General features: G+C 38.7%; 1 protein-coding gene across 27 annotated transcripts in view; it reads left to right on the forward strand.

The window, feature by feature from the left end:
* NFASC (neurofascin) overlaps positions 1-27139 on the forward strand; it is a 220330-nt gene that overhangs the window by 186156 nt on the left and 7035 nt on the right. For 11 of the 27 annotated variants that reach the window (XM_060772949.2, XM_060772951.2, XM_060772953.2 and 8 more), the window contains 2 exons: positions 18208-18339; positions 24381-24450. In XM_060772949.2, coding sequence (XP_060628932.2) covers positions 18208-18339; positions 24381-24450 — 202 coding nt within the window. Of the gene's footprint in view, positions 1-238; positions 464-5714; positions 5904-7834; positions 7976-18207; positions 18340-24380; positions 24451-27139 lie in introns of all 27 variants that reach the window. The other 16 variants (XM_060772940.2, XM_060772943.2, XM_060772946.2 and 13 more) reach the window with 3 other exon arrangements.

Here is a 27139-nt window from a genome sequence, read left to right on the forward strand (position 1 = left end):
TTGTGAGTAAAAGGCTTTCAATCAAAAGAAAACATAATTTGAACTTTGGCTGTCCTTTGTGCAGAGTACTTAGTTAGTTTACATTTTCAGTCGTGTGTGTTGATCTGCTTTGCTGTGTCTTGAACATTTTGCTGTCTTTTGCATGCATATTTATTTTGCATCAGCAAATGACAAAACCAACAAACTAAACAGATAAAATACATCTCAAAAATGTAGTTTTTACACTTCCCTCTCCCAGTTGTAATCCCTCCAACAACCATCGACCAAACTACAGTTGCTACAACTGTGGCAACTACCACCACAGAAGCTACCACTACAACCACTACTACAGAAGCAACCACCACCACCACTGAAGTTCCCACTACTACTGAAGTTGCAACCACTACAGAAGCTACAACCATCACAGAAGCTACAACCACTACAGAAGTTGCTACCATCCCAGCTGTGGTTGCTAGCACTCTAGGTATCACCATAGAGGCTTCTGCTACTGTGTTTTCCTCTTTCCTGTTTATTAACCATCTGAATTATAACTGAATCTTTTGATACTTTATGCTTAACATCAAGGTAGGCGTGTTTTTTAAACAATCTAGTATGGAGATTTTTCTCAATTCCAGAATAACAATAAATGTTTGGTTTGTACATTCAGTGACCTACTATATAGCTGTGATAAATGTACTTCAGATGTAATCTTCAGATAGATAGATCTGCCTTTAAAATCAAACTGCTATGCTGAACAGCTAGGTCCTAGGTGTAGAAGGGTTGTGTCTCTGGTGCCACTATCTGGGTTGAGATCTCCCTATATTTTTAGAGATATTTTGTACATACTTAACAACACCAAACACTGAACAAAGCGTCCCACAAATGGCACTGTAATTATGTTCACACTGCTGGATAATCCTCATGGTGCTTATGCCAAAATGCCATCTGCTCCACCTATTTATGTACATGCATGACTAAGAATCATGTTTAACTGAAGCCCAAAAGTTATTTATATCCCTCCAAGGCACACTGAATGTCATTGATAATTTAACTGAGCAACTTCAGTCAGGATTCAAAGAATCTTTCTTGACATGCATGAGGTTTTGCAGTTGTTTAACAAGGATTCTTGCTCTGTCAGAAAGTATTTTCACTACCCTAAATTTCAAAAGTGACATAACAAGCAGTACAGAGGTCTCCTGTCAGAATGAAGAAACATGCTTAGAAGTGGCTATGCAGCAGCATCCTTGTCCAGTTGTGGTGGTTACTAGTAGAACAGAAGATGCTGTTTTCTATGCAAATCAGAATAAACCCCAAATTACAGAATTTTCTGGGCATGAATACATATTTCTATGTTGAAATATTGTTTTCCATGCAAGAAATGCAGTACTGCACAGATAACATTGTTTTTACAAAAAACAACCACATGTAGATTTTACACAGAATAAGTCCTGAACTACGAAAATTCACATTTTTTCTTGTCAAGAGTTTTCAACACTCAAAAATATGTTTTTCATACATTTTCAGAATATTTTTGAATTTTTGTTCCATTCCTATCCATATTGAGTGCTAAAGTTATCTAACAATTGTTGATGCAGGATCAGGGGTTTAAAATGTTCAGCTGAAAATGTCTGCAGCCACCTGAATTTCAGTGCAATACTTCATGCAATATGGTCGTTATAAATATAAAGGTGTACCTCAGTTAACAAAGTAGATGCATTTGGTAACAGAAGAAAAAAGATAGGTTGCTGCACCACAGAAAAAAGAGCAGTTCAATATGTGTCAGCAGACCTTTTATCCAAACTTCAATGCATAATGAAACAGTCAGATCAGATAAGCCTTGCATAATAAAACAAACATCTTTGATCTTCTAGAGCAGTGATTTTCAACCTGTGGGTCCCCAGGTGTTTTTGGCATACAACTCCTAGAAATCCCATCCAGTTTACCAGCTGTTAGGAGTTCTGGGAGTTGAAGGCCAAAACATCTGGGAACCCACAGGTTGAGAACCGCTGTTCTAGAGACTATCTGAAGGTTTCCTTCAAAATGCATCCATTGATAACTGTTTTATTTACCTAGCCTCCACTTTTCTTGTTATTTCTCTTTTTGTGGTTTTTTAATATGCTGGGTGCACCTGCTGAGGCAGAACCATCTTCTGTTTTTGTTAGCTGTGCATGCATGCTTGAAAAGGGATTCTGGAAGTAGTTGCAGTTTCCTTGCCTATTGTAGGCAAGCAGATACAACTGCAAAATTATGACCTAGAATAGAATCCCAATCTTTTTCAGCTTGAAAAGTCTTTGTTTAAAAAACTTCTTTGTCAGAGGTTTTGTTAACTGAGGCATGCCTGTACTTTGCATTTATCAGTCAACATTCAAAACCTTTGCGTAATCTGTCTATGGCAGAAGCAAGATCTACACCATGATTTTCCTGATTCAAACATTCACCTTAGGAGGAGAAGATATATTGCCAATATTCTTCCATGCACATTTTGTCTCTCAAAGTCAAGAAGACTTGAATTGAACCACATGCTATTATTCCTAACATGGATATTCTACCAAATTGACATCTTCTGCCTTAAAAATACTTGGGCAATGACATTATAAAACATGAAGAAAACATTTTCTGGGTCAGTTCTGTGCTAGCATGTCTTCTGTTACAAATGTATCACAACATAGCCATTTAATAGTTTTCAGTAATTTTATATACAAACAGAGATTTTAAAACACATCCCAGTAAGCTGATTAAGACTAGTTTCAAAACTTGTACATGCATGGAGCCTCATTGGACTCAGTGAGAATGCTTGTATGTATTCCAAACAAAGACATTTCAGCCTAGTACCTGTCTTTGAATTGTATCTGTTGGTGTAAGAATTTCTCAAAAACGTCTTGCTGCTCAAAATTAATGTTGCATGAATGAGCATGCAGTGCTAATTGACAGATCAGAATATGAAATGTATAGGCATTTTAAAATGAATTTTTTTTATGGAATAAGAATTGCTTCTTGTAGTTATCCACAAAAATGATTAGGGTGGGATTCTAAGGGCGCATCTACACCAGGCTGAATTCAGGACTATTGTTCAAACATCCAGAGAATACACTTGTTCCCCTGGGACAGTATGCATCACACCTCCATGTTGCCACCACTGCCACTCCCTCCTGCCGACTGACATTAAAACAATGTGGTTGTGGATATCTTGTTCTGCTGTTGGCATGGCCAGGAGGAAAGGGAGGAGATGGCCTGGGTGCATGGGCACCTCTGCTGACTGCTTCCCTCCTTCATGATGGTTGCACAGGCAACCCATTCTGGTGTCAGCAGAGGCACCCACAATGACCAGGAACTCACACAGAGATCTGTGGGCAGCTGGAAAAGGGTGCTGGTGTCCAGATTACCTCCAACCATGGGATACTCCAGATTTTACAGCAAACTCCAAGGTTTCCACTGACTTCCCAAAGCAGGGCAAAGTAACTTTAGACCAAAATAAACCAAAAAATGATAGTCACCAGAAATAGTTGAGGGCCATGAAGATAGCCAGGCCTCCATTCAAGATGAGTTTGCTAGTACAGATATACCCTGAGTTACTTTGTACATTGACTGTGTTTACTGTTGTAGAATATGCCCTCATTACAAAAAAAAAAGATTGGGCATACTCATATTCTACAATAAACCAGGCACCTACAACAGCTGTGGTGAATTATAGACAATAAATATGTTATTACACATTGCTCGATCACTCCTGTGTTTAGGAATGGCTAAACAAACCATGAAATGAAATTCCATGATTTATCTGACATGTTGTGCAAAGCTGGGCACAACTGCTACTCTGATTTGTTTCTTCTTGGGGGGAAACTGTCCTCAGAATCTTCTATTTGTTTGAGGTTTCTTTGTGGGATTGGTCTGTGTTAGTTGGGAGAGGAGCAAACTAGAATCACAACTGTTACTGAATTCACACGACACTGTAAACTATAGAGCAAAGCTCTCTGATATAGTTAGTCTGGAAGTGGATTTAATCAAGGAGGATATTCTAAAATATTACTTGTTAGCAAATTATTATTTATTTACTGTATTTGTATACTGCCTTTCTCAGCCTATCGGTGACTCAAGGCGGTCCATGGTTTAGTATGTTATGCAGATTTTCCCATTGAGTGTTAATAACTAAATCATAATCATGCATATTTATTCAATTGTAGTTCTTGCTAAATTGAGAAGCACTTTCTTCCAGATAGTTTAATAACCTAAAATAGGACTTTGCGCCAATGCAGTGGTTCCCAATATTTGGTCCGCCAGTTGTTAAGAACTTCAACTCCCAGAAATCCCATCCAGTTTACCAATTGGTAGGAATTGTGGAAGATAAAGTCCAAAATATCTGGGGGACCATAGGTTGGGAACCACTGTGCTAATATGTCAACAACTGTTAATCTGTTTTCCCACACAAAATATTGTACTAAGAACAGTTAATTCAATCACTTTGTATATCCTTTATAAACTACAGACAAGAAAGATGATATCACGTTTCACCTAGCTTGCCTAAGACTAAGACACAAAGAAATGCACATTGAAGACTGCCAAGTTTCTCTTTAGTTTGGTGCAATGTTGAAAAATTCTCTTATGATTAATCAATCTTCCTATTTAGGCAGACTATCTGGAGATGCAGCAGCTAAGTTCTTAATGGCATAGGAATCTGCAATTTATTTATATGAAAGGATTTCAAGCATGGAGACTATTATAATTTATGTCAGCACTTCAGTGTTACAGTGTTACCCATATGGTATCTAAGGTAAACCATGGCTTTTTGTAGCAAAAAAAAAAAAAGGCTGGGTTCTAAAAGTTTAGTGGTAATTTTTACTAGATGTTTGCTGTATAGCTCAGACCTCTCTCAGTTGAGCTCTTCAGTGCTTAAATATATGTTCCCTCGGGAAAATATAAATACGTGCACCTATAAAGGCATTCATCTTAGGAATAGAAGTGCACAGCCCACATCTGTCCAGGCTTGGGTTCCTAGCTCCTTTCAGCTGTTTGAACTATTAGAAATTAGCTAAAGCACTCCTGGTCGTCACACTGCATTAGCTCTTCTGAATGCCCAGTTTTCATGTCATCTGAATATGCATTATATTTGGTCTTGTTCTGTTCCTCATAGATAGGAAACATCAAAGAGAGAGGTATGGAATTGGGGTAACAGAACCTACTGAGAAAGAGGACTAAGTAAGAAGCAATCTCATAGACAGGAAATCAGTAAGGGGACATGAATTTCTGCGTTACATAGCAAGGAATCAGGAACTGTCCTCATGCAGTCTCTCTTTATGGTTGGCAAGGAAAAATGCCCACCTTCCAGGCATTTTTCAAATGTGCATCACGTCCTAAATCGCTCACATTACAAAATGATTATGGATAGGTTTGAGCAGGAATGTAATACTTGCTTTTAAGTTTTTTTAACTGATCTGATAAAAGAGGTTTATAAATAAGCTTGATGTTTTAAAAGGACACAGAAATGAAAGAAGAAAAAGGTACCTCAATACTAAAGTGGCATACTGTTTGAAGTTGCAGCACAAGGTTTTTTGTAATGAATCCCACAAAGTGATAGAGATACAGCTAAAGAATCCAGAATGTTGTACATTTGGTGTTTCTTTGTGTGTATTTTGACTCTCCTGTTCCTGAAAGAAAGAAGTTACTTGTTATGATGTTGGAATACCTCTTTTTAAATACATAATCTCATTTACTAACCTGTGTTCTAACCTGTTCACCAGCTGGTGTTGGAAAGCATTTCATCTGGGACGTAAAAGCTTCACCTAACAGTAACTGGGCAAACATCACCTGGAACCACACGTTTGATCCTGATACTGAGTTTGTGGTTGAGTATATCAACAGTAAGCATTGGGAGCACATGAATGCTGCGGGGTCCTTAATGCCACCAGAGATCCTGTCATCTCTCAGAGGTTTAATGGACCTTTCATGCAATGTTAATTATAGTGTAACTAAGCCTGCTCCTTAATTTGTGCATGGTTGTTGCTTGGGGGATGAGGAAAGCATGGTGTTTAATATAGCTTTCAAATTACATTGGAATTGTATTCTATGTTGCTGTCCTCAGTGCAATTTAATTTTGAATGGTGGTTTCAGGCCACTGCATCCAATAAGGCCTACCTACATTTTAAAACCAGGCTAATTGAGTTTGTGATGGCTACACAGTTTCACAGAACAAAATAGCTATAAAGCAGATATCTAGCAACTAGAGATCTAGCTGTAACAGCAGGATTTGGTTAATGAACAATAATAATGGTGTTTCTGGACTGGGACACCCCAAAAATCCAGACAGATGTAATCGTTGTGTAGAAGAATTATTGTGTTTCAGTAACAAATGACTAAATTTATCAAATCTAAACATTCATCTATCTCCTGTACGGCTGATTTACTGAACTTAAAACTGAGTAAATATGCAATGTTCAAGTAGTTAAGTGCTATATTAATACTTTTTCAAAAATAGTGCTATCTGGCTTTATGGCTTTATGGGTCATTTAAATATATGTCCTAGGTCTTGTTGTAGTTTGCTGAAGCAAATCATATCCTATACATTAGTCAAGGGAAAGTAACAGCTATTTGGAGAATTGTCACGCCAGTGTTTTAGTAATACTCTGGAGGATCCCTGTACAGGCCACAGCTGCCTATTTTTGAAGAATATGGTCTCTTTCTTTCACTGGAATATACTGATAAATAAGGTTTCTGATTGCCTTTGAAGACTCCAGTGATTTTAAATTCTTAGTCCTGATGGTCTCATAAACTTAGTCACCACTCTCAAATGTGTTTCTAGGGATTGAAAATCCAGTAGTTCTGTTGCAACTTAGAGAGTCACTATGTTACTCTGTTATGGAAAAACAACAACAAAGAGTCTTGTAAAAGATTGACAACTTTTCTTTGATGTAAGCTTCATGGAATATAGCCCACCTGCATCTGAGGAAATGTGCTACAATTCATGAGAGACTGCGCCAAATAAAACTTGCTTGTCTATAAGATGTTTTAAGCCTTTGTTGTTGTTTTTCCTGTGACAGTGCATATTAAGGTTTCTGCCTGCTAATTTTCTATGGTTATGCTGATGCTTCATCCAGGAAACTGAAACTATCCCATGGGTGTGGGAGGTTGCTATCCTGCATTTGCAAACAATGCCTATTTACTTGCTTTAAGTGCAAATGATTTTAACGGTGTATTTGTAATATACTGTAATATTATGATGTGTCTGCATGTTTTTAATTATGGTCAGGAGTTACTTCCCTTCCTCTTTGCTTTTTGAAAAAATGCTTCTGATTTCAAACCACCAAGGGCATTTCTGATCTACCATAAGAGAGCTGCTAGAAGAATGGTTGTCACTGGTTTCAAACATCTGGCACTTTAAGACCATGTCAGGATTGCAGCACACAGTCCCTTCTTTTCCAGATAAAGTGTTTCCTAAAAAAAAGTTGTGCAAAAATGTCCTTTCTTTCCTGTAGTCTCTTCAATGCACTCTTGGTTTTGTATGAAATCACTGAACCAGGAGTGTGAGACTCTTCCATCTGGTCACAGCCTAAGGATATTGAAACAAGTGCTCAATTAGGTTAGTTAAACGATGCCTAAAACAACAATTTCCCTTTAAACAAGCTGATTGAGCTGATTCAAAAAGCTTTTGTACACGAACCCATGAACAATTGCATGCTGGTGCCAGTGATCCTGGATACTCACTCTGATAATACAACCCCCTTTTGTAGTGATGTTGTTGTCATCAGCAAGGACAGATGTCACACCTCAGTAGCCCCAACCAGGTTTTGATAGGAATTTGTGGACAAGGTTAACCTCTGCTTTTCCTGGTAGCTTCTTTTGATGTGAAGTTTTTGTTTCTCAGGTAACAAAACTGTGAAATCTTACCCTGCTAAAACCTATGTGGAGCTGGTTGACCTGACTCCTGGGGAGAAGTACATGGTACGGGTTTTTCTCAAAGGGAACGATACAATCAGCTCGAATGTAACCTTTGAGACGAGTGCAGGTGAGATGGGGCTCAGCCTCACTGTCTGCTCCATTTTGGAGGTGCATCTCATCTCAAGCTTTGCTGCTTGTTTCATGCTGCTGCGTCAGGTGGAGGAACTCAGGCTTGCATGGAGAAATCATTGCCTCTCCTTCACTGGCATTGTATACTCTGCCCTTATTATACAGCTGCCAAACTGAGACGCATCATCTTCACTGAAGGTGTTTTGACTATATTCTGCATGCTAAAAATATCTTGGCATAGCTTTCTTATGCAACAGGTTTGCCTTTTTTAGAATGAGAAGACATATAACAAGGGCAGAAACATATGGCTTTTTATTTCAGCGTCAAAATAAGGAATGTACTTTCCATTGCTATTTGTGCTTGTGTTTTTGTTCATGTGTGTGTATCTGCACTGCTCATAATCATGTTGCCAGCTGTTGCATGAGGACATGCAATGATATGGCTGAAGTTATATCTGGTATTCATGAAAGTGAAGAGTAAAGTTAATATCAAATAGATTTCTCTGTAGATATATGTAGCATGTGCATACCACCAAACAAAGTCATAAGTAGTAATATTACCTTCTATCATCTTTGTGTGTCCCCATATTGTTTGAGGTGTGTGGATTTTTCTTTGAAGTTGTCATTATTCCACATCTGCATCAACCATACTACAGTCAATAATGTTGCCCAATGCTGTCTGTATTCCAGTGTATTTTGTGTTGTTCCTGCAGGTTTCAGCATAAATAATTTGTGGTAGGGGTCAGGGGCAAAAAAAAAAAATCACCATCGCATTGCTCTTCTGTACAGTATGAACTGATAAAGTATTATTGTGATGTTACAGAGCTACCTCACCTTTATTGAAAGCTTCGTGTTTGTTAATCCATTCTTTTTTTAAAAAAGGAACAAATTATTATAGCATCATCTTAGAAAGCTAATTAAAAGGCAATCAGTTAATACTCCAGCTAAAATACATATGAAGCAAAAAAAAAAAATCCCCAGAATCTATAAGCAGGGAGCTTTTAATCAACATTGGAATGTGTCTTTGATTAATGGGATTTACTTGTGAGTAGTCATTAGAATAGAATCTTGGTCGTGAAGAAAAGCATTTCTGAATGGAATCATGGTATATTAAGTACTACGTGGGACCTGTGTTTCACTTCCCTTTCCAGGTAGCTGCAAAAGTAGTGCCTTTGTTGTGTTGTCTTAATATGGAAGCAATCTGAAATTGTCAGATCCAGTAGACTCTCAGTTAACCAGAACTAAGCAAATTAATTAAAACTGCATACTGAATTCACAAAATTATTTTTTATAACACAATCATTCTGTGTTGCATTAAGTTCATCTTTAATTGTTTTATTTTGCTCTTAATGACAATATCAAGTCAGTACAAAGTTTATTGTATTGTTTATAGTAGGCCTACTCTTCTGCCCCCACACTATCTTAACTACTTAGAAGGTGAATTGACTGTGCAGGGAGCAGATTGTAGACTATATAGTCGAATCAAACAATAGTTTATTAACTGGCAAGAATTTTAGACTTTCTCTCCTCCTGGGTCTCACTACAAAGTCTTTATGAGGAGAGATAAAGTGTTTGAGAGACAGGCACACTTCTGGCCCAACTGAGGCTCTTGAATCTTCATCTCTTCTTATTGTCTCTTTCTTTTATGGTGTGCAACTATCTCTAAGACGGCCTCAATATTTAATTCTGAGTGGACTTGAACACAGTTCAAATTGCACATCCGACTGGATGTGCAATTTGTAGACTTTCTAGCCTTCCTCTCTCTTCCCCTTCTAGTCATGAAAAGGCTGACTCTTCCAAGCACCAGAAGTGCCCTGCCTGAGGCTCCGCCCCTGAGGGGATTCTTAAAGAGGCAGGGTGACAGAGGCTTCAAATTCAAAGAGGCTGTCTAGACTGAACTCACAGAAACTATACATAAAATATTAATCCCTGTGACTTAAAAGGGCTTAACTAGGGGTAAACAGTGAGGGTCTTCATGGGGTATGACACCTATTTTTAATAGTAACTCTCAAGCAACCAGAAACTACATTTATCTGGCATCTACTATGAGTGCCAATTAACTGACAGTCTACTGTATTAGTGTATATGTCATATTTCTGGACCTTCATTTTCAGGTTTTCTGGGAATACGCAATCAGCTCAGAAAATAATTAAAGTTAAGAAAACATCATCATATTTAATTTATTATGCTTAATCTCAGTTCCCTTTGAGGAAGCAGATCATGAGAGAGAGGTGAATACTTGACATCTATTCTGAATAGTACGTCACTAAAATAAATGGTTTTGAAAAATCATTTACAAAACTAATCTAATTAAACCAACTTTTAGAATATAAAATTATGTTTATAGTGGAATTTAAAAATAGTTGGGAGAAAAATAGTCTCACTGAAAATGTATGGTACACAGGAAAAAAATTATACATTATGTGCTTGACTACAGTACAAAGCAAGCACACACAAGCCCAGTTGGCTTTCATTTTAATTTGGACAGAAATTAATTTTAAAATAAAAACAATTGAGAAGAAGACAAAGTCTAGCTGAAATAATGAAATCTTAAGACATTAATAAGAGAAAAACAATCTTCCCTGAAAAAGGGGGGGGGGAGGATGAAGATGTGAACAAAAGGACATTTCATAGAACCATAGAATCATAGAGTTCGAAGAGACCTCGTGGGCCATCCAGTCCAACCCCTTGGGTTGGTAGGGGTTAAAATATATCCAAAAAGTAGAAAAATGCCTACTAAAATAAATAGGAGTCTGGAGAATTTGAAGATAACTTTCAAATTTAGTTAGGAAGACATGAAAGTTAATGTAGAAGAAATCAATTCAGAGAAACAGATTAGTATTCGTATGATGAAAAAAGTACAGTGAGCAGCAGAACTGGAAACTGGAGCAGTTAGTGGGGGCTATGAAAACTATCTGAAAGAGTATCACAGGAGTTGCACTTGGGAAAAGTAAGAAAATGACCCTAAATATAGACAGAATCGGTAGGGAATTGGTGTTTTGACAGTTTTTAAGAACAGAAAATGGCAGGAGATAGCTCATAAAGACATTTAGAAGAAAAATTGTAAAAATAAAATTCTTGCTTCTTCTAGGGCAGGACAAGTATTTGGGGGGGGGGGGAGTCTTCAGCATTCTTCTGTCTCTCCTGAACTGCTCTTTGTTAAGAGAAAGACAAGGAGGGAAATTACCTCAAGGATTAACCATTTGGCATTTTAGAAGGTTATAGGGGTCCTCTCCACCATTCACCTTTAAAATTATTTCTTTTTCCAAAACTAGAGCTGGACCTTCAACCACGTCTGCTTTTGTTTAGTGAATTTTTGTCAGTCTTGTTTTCACTATATTGGGGTTTTCATTTTCTACATACTAATGTATAGAATAAAGGATTTTCTTCTCATTATCCTCAACAGTAGCTTAGAACCAGAAATGCATTTACAATCTGACACTAATTGCCAATTTTGTGGTGGATTGCTTGAATAACTTGTAGGCACCCAAACTCATCTGATTTTGGAAGCTCAGCAGGGGCAGCCTATTTAATAGTTTGATGTGAGATCACTAAGGATTATCGGGTATTGTAGCTTATATGTTAGAGGAAAGCAATAGCAAATCACCTGTTAGTGTACAAAATTATGGTGACCCTACAAAATTCATAAGGTCACCATAAGTCAACTGCTGACTTGAAGGTAGCCACATGCCCTTCTGTACCTGAACCTTGACTTACATTTCTTGGACAGGAGTTTAAAATTATAGATTGTACTGTGTATCATACTTAATTCTGACTTTTTTATTTACTTACTTCATTTCTACCCTGCCTTTCTCCCAGTGGGGACTCAAGGCAGCTAACCATCCCACATTTTGGTCACAGTTATACTTTCATCTTACGACAACAACAATTACTAAGAAATAACACAGCCTCTCCTTGCCATAGTCTCAGTATGTTGGACCAATCTTAGTAGAGACACTGTTCTAAAATGAGTTGTAGATGTGTATTTTAGCAATTGGATATGGGCAGTTATGTATTTCTGTTGAAAACTGTTTGAGGATGCTTGCCCTGTGAAATCCATATAGATGTTTGCAGACAGCATAGCTGATGTAGTATGCAATACATACATATTTAATGCATTCAGTTATCTGTTTTGATTTGAATTTAAAAAATTAAAAATTATTATGTGTGAGAAACATTAATTTATTTTCAACCATTGGGGGGGATTTTAATTCCCACTTATTATTGTCTTGGGCAAAACAACTGAATAAGAGATAGCTCACCATCTTTAGGAATTCCTAGAGAAATATATCACTTGGCCATGGAACGGGTTTGGTAATTCTTCCTGTCAAATCTTGTGTGCAACAACTTATGGAACCACTCCATGCCCATAGCTGCTTTCCACATGAGTTTGATCATGACTAGAGCATTAACTTCAGGTCACAGTGTTTCAGCAATTCCCATTATACTGTATCAAGATATTTCAGTTCTCAACTGACTAGAAGATTGACAAATGTTTGTAAAGTGAGAGTGAGCAGACGTGCTCCTCCAGTTTTTCATTTACAGCTCTTATTATTGCCAGCTAACATAGCTAATGGTAAGGGATTATAATAGTAGTTCAACCTCTAGAAGGTCAATGCTGCTCATCCTTGCTTGAAAGGATTCAATTCTCTTGCTAACATGTGCTACCTTCCACAAGCAGGCGTTCAAGCTGCATGTCATGGAGGATACTATCCTTTAGTGTGCAACTTAAACAGGAGAGGCCAAAATACCAGTATTATATTTCTTGAAAGAGTGTGCCCTGTTCCCCCAAAAGCTTTTATATAAAAGTGTAGTGAGATATCTTGTCCTTGCTACTCCCATTTCTCTACTTTTGAGAAAGGAGGAAAGAATTTTCCCCTGTGTAGCAAAAGGAAGACACTTAAGCTGTGAGGTACATATATTCCCGATGCGTTGTCTGCACAAAAAGTCTCAACTTGCCCATATATTGCAGGAGTTCTTCATTACACAGTGACTGAGACTTCCAGGATATATTCTTTATTCCTCTGATGTTTCCCAGAAGATTGTCTGAGCTGCACTGTTTCAGTGCCTTCATTTCACTTTCCGATGCCTCTTTTCTCTTCATCCCCATTTTCCTCCTCACTTGGTGCCTCTGATGTGACAGATCAGAGTTAGCCAGCCCCATCATGTGCCTTCATTAATACCTGTGAGAAGAAAGCATTGTCCATTTTCTTTAGGTTGTTTTTCAAATTCTCTGTTCTAAAGATTTCAGTCTATTTAGTTTAATGGAAATTTGACTTACCAATTGCAATTTCTTTCTTTTGCTGATGCCGTTGAATTTTTGGCTAATTGCAAAAAGGATTTGCAGTAGTGAGTTACATTTAAAAGGTCTGAGGTTAATTACAAATGTATCTGGATGCAAAAAAATGATGTCTTTCTCCTCTTTGCTTCTTAATAAATGTCGTATAAATAGTATAAAAGGCCACAAATATGTGATTCTGCAGTAATCTCTTGCCATATACAAAACTCAGACACTTTCTGTCTTTACATACTACACACTTATTAGTATCTTTGTATTTTGTAATAGACATTTCATATAAATATGAGGCATTTTTATAGAATCAATGCATTATTTCACAGAATATTGATTTGCGATTAATATCCTATGAAATGTCTTATTAGTAGTAGTAGTAGTAGTAGTAGTATTCACAGTTCTAGTTGTTGAATCCAATATTTTAAAATACCAGGGGATCTTAATAAGTTTCAAAGTATTTCTAAATTTCAGTGCCCAGTTGTGATCTAGACACTCGGAATGAGTGTAGATAGAACCTGGTGATAGAACAGCCATTCGAGAGCTTCCTTTTGACGTATCTGGTGATCCTACCAAATCTCCAACACTCTTAGAAATCCTGCCCACTAATAGACTCTAGCACTTTGTATGTTCACTGGAAAACCAAAGAGGTTAGAGTAGAAAAGGTTCAGGAAGCCCACTAAAATGAAATATAGAAAGACTTGGGATGGGGTCTATTGAACACAGGACCACCTTCCACATATCAATCGTATAAATGGTAGTCCATGCCATAATCAGGTCGTGGAGCTGTACTGACCTGCAAGCATCCATGGGTTGGCTCAGATATTCCTATTGATAATGCTTTGTTCATCTTTTATCAACTGCTGTATATCCAAAGGTTGGAAGCAATGATGAGAGGAACTGGAGATGCATAATCCCTCTCATCAGTAATCATAAACAACACATGTATAGAGCTGTTATTAAAACACATTTCCATGCTCTCAGGCTCTGCATGGATCACAAAACAGACTCTTCACTCCTGAAATTTAAATTTAAGTAGCTTGGGAAAACGGCATTTGATGGGTTTCTTTTTGTAGTTTTGGCATTGCTAAAGCACTGTGTTTTGTGAATATGCTTGGATAGAATCTTTGATTATTCTATAAAGAACACCTTTTTGCCTTTTATTCCATGCATTAGCCTATCTGAACTGTTACCTCTGGATCTCTTTTAGATTCATAACTTTTCTTCATCTCTTGAAAGCTTTTCTGTGTTTGTATCATTAATAGAATCACCATTGTTCCCATGGCCTCTAGCATAATTCCATTCCCACTGTCCCAATTCTGTAGATTAATTTAGCTTAATGCATTTCTCGGGTCCATGCAATTAGCAAAAAACTTGTTCCATTAAAAGATGTTCATAGTTTATATGTGTGCTTCTCTCACACAATAGAGCTTTTAACAGGGAAAGCGGCTGTGTGGTAAATCAGTTGCCAACAGTAAATGGGGAGAATGTCAAAATGACAAAGGCTAGGAGGTGCCACCTGACACCTTGAGTCAATTAAAGTTATACATATATCTTCAGAGAAGCATCAGCTAATAAGATGGAGGAAAAATCAAATGAAGTGCCATTTTTGCAAGTTTTACAGAAACTTTCTTACAGAAAATCAATCTGTTCTCTCTCCTTCTCTCCCTCCTTATCTCTCTCTCTGTCTCTGTCTCTCTCTCTCTCTCTCTCTATATATATATATATATATGGTCACATCACCCATTTTTTTAAATGGGGGAGTCAAGAGACACCATTGAACCTGGGATCTTTGTCTCATAAAGCAAATGCTCCAGTTGGGGTCACTTCCCAAAGGATTCATGTTCAAACTTTGATTCTTACACTAATTAACATTTGAAATATCAAGAATGAATCTTTTTGCAGTTGGCAGCTTGCTACCAGACTCAGGGCCGGGCCAAAGCCAGGGGCAGCCATATTAATTTTAGAGTCAGGCAATGTGTTCCTCATCTGTTGCATCCCTAAGCCCAGTGAACCGAGCCAGAGAAATTACAGACAGAAATTATAGCAAGCAGAAGGTGTAGCTTTGTTGACCAGGCAAAGGCTGATAGATAGAAATGGCCTATTTCTATTGGGGTGACTGGAATTTGCTGTCAGGAAGAGGTACTTAGAAGTTTCAGCCAGAGAACACCAGTGGCTCAGGATTTTGAATGGAACTATGGCAATTAAAGTGGAATTGTAGCACTACAGCTATGTGGTGTGAAACGGCCCTAGATGTATCATCCTTTCCCAGCTTTGATTAAGACCTGAAACAGAGTTTTATGAATGCTACCAAGATGGTAGAGAGAAGCAAAAAAAAGTTATATCCACATATTTGAATGGGGGTAAAAGGAAAAATAGCCCTTCGCATGTTCTTGGGGAACTAGCCATTTGTGAAAACATATTTTAGAACTGAGCAAGAACTGTGAGAAGACCTTGAGAAAGTATAGAAAAATGGGAGGGGAGAGGGGGATTGCTTGTGAATGCAAACTATGTATTCATTATAACGTTGGCAGAATTTCAATTCTGTGTGGAGCAATAAGCTTCCATTAGTGCTGTTCACTATATTTTTAATTTATTGAAGATAATTTGAAAGCTGCTTATACATATAACTTCCTCCTAGTGTTTTGATAAAGCCATTAAGTTATGGTCTAATAGCACAATTCCATTTTGATTCACAGGAAGGGAAATTTTCATTGATTTTCAAGTCATGAATCCAACTGTTAAGCCCTTTCACAGTTTGGTCTGAGTGAATCATTCCTGTCATGGGGCTTACATACAGGCTTGACGAGTTGGGGTGGGTTTTTTTCATGGAGTTTGAAATGCATTCGTATTGCTTAAGGTGCTTTTGAATGTCTATGGTTTAGTCGTCGAGGATGATCTGTGCCCAAGAAAATAAAGCGATACATACATAAGCTGCAAGCTGACTTCATTAAATTTCTGTTCCTGTAAGACTGGTATGACCATTTTAGTATTCATGTATAAATAATAATCTCTATTTAAATTCCAGTAGAGTTCCTGGCAGTGTATAATGTTTTAAAAATTAGGTAGGTAGATCGGTTTTCCTTTTTTTAAATGAAAAATAATCACCAGCATTAGACATACATTGTATTAGTAGTTTCTTGTTTGATCTTCAGGCTTTGTTCCCAATTCCTGTAAGGATTATGTAGATACATTTATATCACAGTCTTCTAAATTTAACATCCATACTGGCCAAAATCCTGCATTTAAGATCATTTAATGTTCCAGTTGCTGGTAGAATGGACCTCCTTGTTCCAATATAGATGGTGCCCAGTAAAGTAGTGGAGAGAGTTTCAATTGCAGCATGACTAAGTAGTGTTTGTTAAGATAAACAGTTACAGGTGTATAAACCGAGGTAACTATTTCATATTTATAATAATTACTTAGTCATTATTATAACACTATTGATCCAATTATAACTCCTCCCCCCTCCCCTCCAACCGATTTTATTGCACATCAGCTGCATCAGGGAAAAGGTCTATTCTGTAGGCAACTTGGTGTACTTAACTAAGTAGATGATACAGGATTCTGACCACTGTTTTTAGAATTCTTTTATTTTTTGTGGCACCAAAACATTTTGGATGGGATTGAGGCTAAGCTAGCAGCACTAGTCCCACTGAAACCATTGGGATATGCTAGTCATGGATACCTGAGATCCGATCAATTTCAGTGAGAGTAAAGCATGACTTAGTCTGTATTGAACATCTGATGTATGTAGAGGGAACTTAATGGTGAAATGAAGTAATTTTTCAATAAGTAAGGCAAAAAGAAGATGAACTATAAGTCAATCCAGGTAAGGTGGTTAGAAAGGGCATTGCCCATTTGTTTTGATCTGGGATCTGGACAAATGCATATAGTCTCATCATGGAGCAGTGGATTGCACCAAGAAGCCTTTTTTTCAGTCTCCTACTCTCTCTTGCTTCAGTACCCAACATTTGGCATTTGTTTTCCACTTCTAGTAATACTATACAAGCAGCCACCCTCATTCTAAAATGTGGAAGATGAAGAATGGTGGAGTAGTGACACAACCTTTTGTGTACATGTCAAAGCTAAAAAAAATTAGGTATTTGCTCCTTAGGAGTAGAGTCTTTGCTCACAGTGTTGCCAGCATCTTTCCAAATTTCCATAAAATCTTTAATGCTGATGAAGGTGGTGACAACAGCTGAATTTTGATGCATAAGTGTTAAGCAGACAGATGGACAGCTCATGAAAGTGTGGTTATTGCTGCCAAGAAGTCAGAATGGCAAGAACAAAAACTAGCATCTGTTAAAACAGTATACTAATTTCTCATTTCCTTTGTGAAGGATTCCCCCTAACTTTGATGTAGTTTTCATTTGCACTTGTGGTTTTCAGGGCATTGAAGAATGTGTGCAGGGACCCCTTTTGTACTCTATTTACAGTATTTATTTTACAAAGAAATGAAAAGAAGCCCTCTCCTGAAGAACTTTTCCAATATCATTTTGAGGTTCATCCCACTCACATTTTGAGGTTTTCCATTACTATAAACAAGTGATCAAATCTGTTACCCATTTTCTTTTGCTTCTTCCTCACCCCCTGCATGTTATACAACCAGCTTTTGAAATTCAATATGAATATGTTTGTTTCTCTGCTTTGCGCCAACTCTCACTATTACCCCTCAGCTTTCACTGCCACTCTGGGACTTTCTTGCTGTGGTTACTGTTTGGATTGTACTGTTGGAACAAAGAAGGAGCCCACAAAAGCAGTCCAGACACACACACACACACGCAGTATATGAGCCTTTAGGATATTAATCGTAAAACATAATGGTTGAGAATTCATGGGAGACTGAAAATTGAATCACAATGGCTTGGCATTTTCATTGACTTCACTGTATGGAACAATTCTATTCTTTTAACTTCTCTTTTCAACTCCTTCTACTAGCGTATACTAAGCCCCCAAGGGACATTGCAACTCAGGGCTGGTTTATTGGATTGATGTGTGCCATCGCTCTCCTGGTGCTGATTTTGCTGATAGTTTGCTTCATTAAGAGAAGCAGAGGAGGGAAATATCCAGGTAAGAGAACACCTTTCTCCTAGGGGCGCATTGCTTTTGCTGCTTTTGCTGCTTTTGCTTTAAAAAATATTTGCTCCTGAATCTAATTAGATCTGAACTTAACTATAGCCTTGGCCCTGGAAGGATTTATTCCTTCACATCTAGGGTATCTAAAAGGGAAAAGAGTTCTCATTAAAGGCAAGACAAAAAGAAGGCCCTGCTAGAGTGTGGCCATGCCTCATTTCATTTCTTTTATTTAAGATTTGATTTCAGACATTCTTAAGTATCTTGGCTCATTGTGTTTTCAAATGAAATTTGTCTGCAGAAGGAATAAAGTTAACAGGATGGGGAAAGGGGTTAGTTATGTACCTTCTCTGTGTCCTGGTAGATTACATTATATATTTGTATGATGGCCACCAAGATCAGCAAAACATACTAAGGCTTAAATTTTGTTTTGGTTCTCAATAGAGATGTTTAATTATTGCTTTATCCAAATATGGTTTCACCATTCAACCATTGATTGAATTGGTCTAGTCTACTTGGGACTAATCACCATATGCTAACCTGTGTAAGATGCATATGAAATTGTGCTAGATTGATGTCTTTAAAGCATTGTTGTAGTTGTATAGATTGTGTAATAATTTTAAAAAGTTTTATACCTCATATAATTTTAGCTATTTTGTTTTAAGTTATATTCTCAACCACTTTAAGTCCTATTTTGGGGAAACACAGAATATAAATCAAATAAATCATTAAGTAGCTCAAACCTGTATGTTGGCATAATGAGCAATGACACAGAAATGGCAAACTGCATCCTTACTCATCAAATAAATAAAGTACTGTATAGGGAATGATGCTGGTTCATTTCCAGGGTCTAAAATAGACATGATGTTGCACAAACATGTTTATATTTTTCAATGTATTATTAAAAATAGCCAGACAATATGTGGTCCTCTCTATTGACAAGTTGCACCAGGAAAAGGAAATGTTTAGCCCATTCTTCATAGGGATTTTTCCTTTGGAAGTAGCTGTTAGCTCCAGGAAGGAAGGAGAAGACAATATGTATTCAGAATATTTTTGTTTTTTAGTTGGGCAGATATAATGCATGAAAAGATGAGAGGAAATCAAATGGTAGAGAATAGCAATACCTTTAAAAACAATTGGAGAAATGGTTGAGCTTTACCCATGTTTCCACATTTCTCTCTTTCATTTATGTGTCCCTGACTCTTTTGCAAATGCTAAATACTTGTTTAGAGCCTGTTCAGTAGAGCGGAAGGATGATCAACATTGACTTGCAGAAAGTCTGTGACTTGAAGATGAAGTGAAATAGAGAGAAAACTCTATTTCACCTCAGCTACAGACAAAATGAAGGGTATATATGTGTGTTGATATAGACAGTCATTGCAAATTTGTACACATGGGTAACTCTATCAGAAGAACCCTATTTTGAAGTATGAGAGTGGGATGCTGATATACTGTTATAAATAAATAGAGAGAGAACATAAAAGGGCTTCTAATATAAACATGTTACAAAGGCTGTATTTATTTATTATGTCAGAAGTGAATTGAGAATACAATTATAATGCATAAAAAAACACAAAGTTAAAAACTTGACATTATGCTAAATTTCCTTTGACCAGAAGCTGGCCACTTCAAGTGCCTCTGGTGTCACTGTAAAAAGGTCCTCCATTGTGCATGTGGCAGGGCTCAGGTTGCATTGTAGTAAGTGGTCTGTGGTTTGCTATTCTCCACACTCGCATGTTGTGGACTCCACTTTGTAACCCCATTTCTAAAGATTGACTCTGCATCTCGTAGTATCAGAGCGCAGTCTGTTCAGCGCCTTCCAAGTCACCCTACAAAGGCTGTAAAGCCACATTAAGACCACAGTGCTGCAGTGCCTGGGACGGTATCCCAAAAGCCATGAGGGTTTTGTGACTAACCCTCTCTTCTCCGAGAAAAGAAAGTTCACATGAGGAAATAGTTGTCCACATTTCTAAGCCACTTTGTTATCAACATGGAAACCATTGCTATACAAGGGCTTTGCCAAAGATTCTCATTTTTACCACACATCCCTAGAATGGAGGGAAGGAAATTAGAGGAGCTCAAAGTATTTTGATAATATCCACTATACCCCGCCCCCCAGCCAGAACTACCCAGTCTATTTATTTACTTTATTTTTCTCCTATCGTTGTCCCAACACAGGGAATCAAGGCTATTAACAATGAATATAAATATAATTAGAAACAATACACCAACATTAAATGTAAATATACAATTTAAAAAAACAATGAAACAATGTATTCAGTCAGAACCATTAGTAGGTCAAAAGCAGCTGCCATCTAGCCTGCTTGAGTATGGCAATAATAATAATAATAAACTTTATTTATAACCTGCCACCATCTCCCCAAAGGGGACTCGGGGTGGCTAACATGGGGCCAAGCCTGAAAATAATATGAAATAATTAAACACAAAACAGTAAAGAAAAAAAATCAAATTATAACAAAATATACAAAATAGCAAATAAAATAAAACAGTATAAACATAACATAGTATAATCAACACAACGGGCGGGCCAGATGTACGGGATAAAATGTTAAAAGGTTAAAATCTTGGGTGTGATAGCACCACAAAGTGTATTTGTAAGAAAGGGAACCAAAGATGGAGGAGCAGTGGAATTTAGCCTTTTTAAAGGGGGAGCTGCTTTATCATAAGGGCATATTGTGGGTAGAAACAAACAAATGGGTTGAATGGTCACCCTCTGAAGGCACATCAGAAGAGCCAGCTCTTTCTTGAAGGCCGCTAGGGAAGGGGCTTGCCTGATCTCCCCAGGTAGCAAGTTCCAAAGGCGGGGGGGGGGGGGGGCACAGCGGAGAAGGCCCTCTCACTCATACCCACAAGTCGAGCCTGTGATACAGGAAGGGGCAAAAGAAAAGCCTCTCCAGAAGATCGGAGCGATCTCTTCGATCTTCTGGAGAGGCCTTTCTTTCATGAGCAGGTTTGTGGTAGGAGAGGTGGCCACGAAGGTAGGAGGGTCCCAAACCATTTAGGGCTTTATAGGTAATAACCTGCACCTTGAATTGGGACCGGAAGATGAACGGCAGCCAGTGGAGCTCCTTGAGCAGGGGGGTTGATCTCTCCCTGTTTTTCGCCCCAGTTAAAAGTCTGGCTGCCGAACATTGGACCAATTGCAGTTTCTGGGCCGTATTCAAGGGAAGCCCCACGTAGAGTACATTGCAATAGTCCAGTCTAGTGGTAACTAAGGGGTGGACCATGGTGGTCAAGTCAGGCTTCACGAGGTATAGTCACAACTGGCGCATGAGTTTTAATTTTACAAAGGCCCTCCTGGCCACTGCCGACACCTGCGCATCAAGTGTCAGCGCTGAGTCCAGGAGGACCCCCAAGCTGCAGACCTGCACCTTCAGGGGGAGTGCAACCTTGTCAAGCACAGATTGCCACCCGATACCCGGGTTGGGCGTATGACTGACCTGGAGGACCTCTGTCTTGTTGGGATTGATCTTCAGCTTGTTTGCCCTCATCCTGATCGACACAGCGGCCAGGCACTGGTCCAGTATCTGAGGGACTTCCTTGGATTCCGGTGGAAAAGAGTAGTGGAGTTGGGCGTCATCTGCATAGAGATGCCACCCAATTCCAAAACTCCGGATGATCTCTCCCAGTGGTTTCATATAGATGTTGAAAAGCATGGGGGACAGAATGGAACCTTGCGGGACCCCACAGATCAATGGCCAGGGGTCTAAGCAGGTATCACCCAGCTTTACCATCTGGGTACGACCCTCCAGAAAGGACTGCAGCCACAGTAAAACTGAGCCCCCCAGTCCCATCCCAGAGAGTCAACCCAGAAGGATACCATGGTCGATGGTATTGAAAGCCCCTGAGATGTCCAAGAGAAGCAGCAGGGTCACACTCCCCCTGTACAGTTCCCTGCGGAGGTCATCCACCAAGGCAACGAAAGGCATCTCAGTACTGTGTCCAGGCCTGAAACCAGACTGTAATCAGTCTAGAGAATTGGTCTCATCTAGGAATCCCTGGAGCTGCGAGATGACCAGTCGCTCCAGCACCTTGGCCAAAAAAGGGAGGTTGGAGATTGGTCTGTAATTATTGAGCACAGAGAGGTCAAGGAAGTCTTTTTCAATAATGGTTTTACCACTGCCTGCTTAAGGCAGGAAGGGAATTGCTCTTGGCCCAACAATGCATTTATGATGGAAACAAACGAATCCAACCAATCCAACAACCCTATCCCTGGCCAGTTTAACTAGCCAGGAAGGGCAAGGATCCAGAGCACAAGCGGTCACTCTCACAGCCCCAAGGATCCCTCCACGTCATCAGGCAAAACAAGATGAAAAGAATCCCATAAGATTGGACAGACAGGTGCCTCGGTTACCTCATTTGGCATTGCGCTTAAACTGGTGTCGAAGTCGAGACGTATCTGAGCTACTTTGCCTGCAAAATGGTGTGTGAAATCGCTGCACGGAGTTGTCAAGTCCTCAGGGATCTCCTCCACCACGGGTGGGTGGAGGAGCTCCCCAACAACCCGGAACAACTCTGATGGCCTATTGGCTGCAGACGCTATGCGGACAGTCGAGAAAACTTCCTTGGCTGCCCATATAGCCGCGGTATAAGCCCTAATAGTGGCTTTAGCCCGTGCTCAGTCAGAGATGCCACGAGATTTCTCCAGATGCACTCCAGACCCCTTCTCGTACATTTCATCAGAGCCAGCTCCTTGGTGTGACTCTACACACTGAGAGGGGTCATTTGGGAGTGATCATGTCAATCGCCCTGGACATCTCGCTGTTGTAGAGATCAACAAGAGCGTCGACAGAATCGCCAGTCTCCAGGATAGGAAGATCCCCAAGGGACCTCAGGAGTCCTTCTGGATCCATAAGTCTCCTGGGGCAGACCATCTTAATGGGTCCACTACCCCTGCGGAGGTTAGAGGTCATGGTGAGTCTCAAATTCGCAAGACACAAATTTGCTGGTTTTCCCACTTGATTTCTCCTTAGCTTACTGCTTTCCATTTATTTTGTTTGTATTCAACATACATATAGAATGAATAAATACACACATTGACATATATGCACCTACATATAATATTCTATTATATTGCAGACATAATACCCACTGTTTCAATAAGACCTCAATCTAATATCTCCTCAGTATAGCTTAAATACATACAGATCAATGCAATGATGAGCCATATACCTCCCCTGTCTTAATGTAAAGCTTCAGAGCATCTTTTCATGGCATTGCAGGCAAAATTGAATCAGTGTCAGGTTACCTCTCCACAGCCAGAAATGCAATGACTACAGCACCAACAAAATCCCAGAGGACCCAAGCAGGTCTCAGTGCTGATGATATCATTCCACATCAGGCTACAGAAACATTGCCAGATGCTTCTCTGATTGTAGCTGCTCTCTGTGGAGCACACAAGGACCATGCAGGAAAAGCTCTGGGCCTTTCCAATAACTCTGTGGGACACTTTCGGTGCTATGGGAACTATGGGAGAATCTCATCAGCTCTCAAAATAGGACACCTGTATGCATAAGGAATATCGATGCATGTCTATGTCTTACAAAATTCTGGCCTAAGGCTGTAACAAAAACTGTCAGCTTTTGTCATTGATGACAAGGAGTGACCCACAAAAAATGGTCCACTGTAGCAGATTTTTCAGATAATTTCTATTTTCAGTTACTCTCCTTACTTCACATCCATATCTGCTGTCAACACAAATTTATGAGTAGCATTATGTGCATATATGCCTTCAAGGTGTCTGTTCATGGGATACCCCCTGAAATTTCATAGGATTTTCTTAGGCAAGGAATACTCAGAGATGGCTTTGTCAGTTTCTTTGTCTGAAATATAGTCCACAGGAGCTCACTACAAGACAGTAAATTAATTATGCAATTCAGTTCATTCTTGTGAAGAAAGAAATGCTAATTATTCAACTGCACCATTTCTTAATAAAATCATTTAGGATTACTGCTTTGAAGACATGACAGCAAGACTCGTCTTTTTTATAAAAAAAATCATTGTATATTTCTTCACAGTGCGAGAAAATAAAGATGTGCCTCTGGACCCTGATGACCAGAAAGTAGATAATGGCTCGTTTGATTACAGGTATGTTTTCAGCTTTACTGTCTGATAGTTATCTACCATCCATTTGCCCATTGCAAATAGTTCTTTTGCCAGTTCAGTGATCACCCAAATAACCACCACATGCTCATAATTTTACATTTCCTGCTGCTTTTTTTATTTTGCCACTACCTCTTAGGTTTGTGAAAAATGGGGAGGGATGTGGTGGGAAGCAAGGAAGTCCACACACAGATGGATTGTTCAATTCAAAGAAATGCAGTACACAGTTCTAAAGATACCTTTTCAGGCTGCATGGTGGAAGGTAGTCTCTTGCATCAATATCTCTGGTGAATTAGCACTTTTGAGCTATGGCACTAGTAGGCTGTTTTTGTAGGCCTGAGACTTTCCTCAGTCACTTTTCTGGTTTAAAAAATAACAGGGAGCTGTCATTCCAAGAAACTTCAAAGAACATCAGTTCTGCCTTGAAATTGGTTGGGGAACTCTCCTGAGCTATTTAACTTTTTTTCTAAAATCAATTTTTCCCCAAAATAAATGTGGTCGTTTGCCCAGTTCTGGGTTTTTTATATATTTCCTTATTTGCTTTTTGAGGAGTACTTTGAGTCCTTGATGCAGAAACATAACCCGCAGAACCACCCAAGTAGTCCACATATTGAATTTAGGTCCTGTTCAGGAACCATAGGTTTTAGCCTATATTTGTGCTAGTATTTTCCAGGTAGGTAGTAGGAACACAAATGTTTATAGAAATAGTTCCAAAGAGTGGAAAAGATACAGCCTCGGCAACTTTCTACCATATGATTTATCTGTAGGTGTAGACTGAATCTCTCGTCCTTAAATATCTGAAAAAGCAGGAGTTCAGAGTTTTCAATATATGTTCAGTATATTTCACTGTTACTTTTGCCTCAGTAGAAACCCACCCACTGCTTGTTTTCCAAGTAGAGAAGAAAGTCAAGTGCTGTGGGACATTTGAAAATTTCCAACACCTTTTCTTTCCCAGCCATATACCCAATGATTCAGAGTGTGCAGAGAGATACTGGATTTGGTGATACTGGATTCCCTCATGCTCAGTTTGTACACTGTCAAGACATGAAAAACAAAATGCTCAGATTATATTGTGGAGAAGAAACTGTAATTACCGAAATCCAATATGAATGTTATATTCCAGAATATTTTCTGTGGCGTAGATCTTGATGCCACATATCAAATTCTCTCACGGACAAGTTGTGATTGGGACCATATAAAACCTACTACTCCAAGTGTCTCAAACACATCCTTTTAAAGAGTAGCCCATCTTCCTCACAGCATCCCAAAGCGAGGTATTTTCTTTGGACGATGGGTCCTGCGTTCAAGGTTTACATTTGTTTCCCCATTGCTTCTAATGGACTGAAACAGGTAATGTGGTTTAGCACTTGCTGAATTAATCCCATTTCATTAATCCTTATGACTGATAGCAAAGGTGCCTTTAAGCAAAATAATAATAATCCCTGATTAAAGTTGATTTAAAATTCTCTACTGCCACTACCCCAACAATTTATTTAGCATTTCTAGTATTTCTTGATAGCAAACAGAAATACAACAGACTTTATTAAAAATGCAATGGAAGATCTAGTGTCTCAGACAGTTTCCCAAAAGTATGGCAAAGAATGGACTATGTCTAAATAATAGAGTTGGAGGAAACCACAAAGGCCATCCTGTACAATCCCCTGCCATGCTGCATAAAGCCATATGAGGATTCTTCAGATGTGTGACTGGGTGGCTGATAAAAGAATAGATGTATATTCAACTCTATTAATTCAGAACATTTTAAGCAATCCAGACCAGCATGGTAAGTGGATTACTAGCAATGAAAGAGTGGAAAGTGAGATCAACCTAATTGTTCTGGGGACCCATGTCTCCGAGACACAGCATTGGTGACTTCAAATAAAGGATCTATAGAAGCAGCAAAAAATGCTTCCCCCATCTTCATTTAGGGGAGAGTCTCTGCTTGGTTTAAGTCTGTTCTATGAATGAAAAGAGCCCTTCAATTAAAAGTGAAATGATCCCATTCTTTCAGGTCTGCACTGCTGTTCTGTGCTTGTGCCATTCCATCCATGACTATTTTCCTCAAAGGAATATACCAGCAATTTAGGGGACATGGTTGACATTTCAATGTATTAGCATCCCATTCACCTTGGACACTGTCTTATTCATAGAAGTTGTAGGATGGTTTCTCACCCACTCCTCCTCTTTGACAGTGTTTTTACATAGTGAAAGTACTATTCCAATTTTTATGGGTGAGCTTGATTTCTCCAAGATAGTGGAACCAAAATAAAAATCATTGACTGGTGATCCATGGACCAGTGGTAGCCCATAAGCTATCAGCTGCCAGGCCTTTATGTGTTTCCAGGAAAATAATTTTAAAAATCACCTGTGGATACATATATGGTGGCAGTTCCTGTGGGAGTGTGTGGAAATGCTGGTCTCTCATACTGGGTTAATAGGGTTGAATAAACATCTGCTCTTTTGTCCATAAAATATATTGATATCTTAGAGTGCACCAGTTTTCATCCATTCAAATAGTTGAGAGAACAGAAGTTTATCTTCTAGCTTATTCTACAATAAAAAATATATTGATACCTGACATGTAAACAAATGGAGATTGCAGATAAAGGGAGAAAGGCAATTGAATAACATGGTAAAAGGACAAAACAGCTTGGCATGAATGAATGAATGAATG

This window comes from Anolis sagrei, chromosome 4 (genome assembly GCF_037176765.1).
Source record: "Anolis sagrei isolate rAnoSag1 chromosome 4, rAnoSag1.mat, whole genome shotgun sequence".
Classification (NCBI taxonomy): domain Eukaryota; kingdom Metazoa; phylum Chordata; class Lepidosauria; order Squamata; family Dactyloidae; genus Anolis; species Anolis sagrei.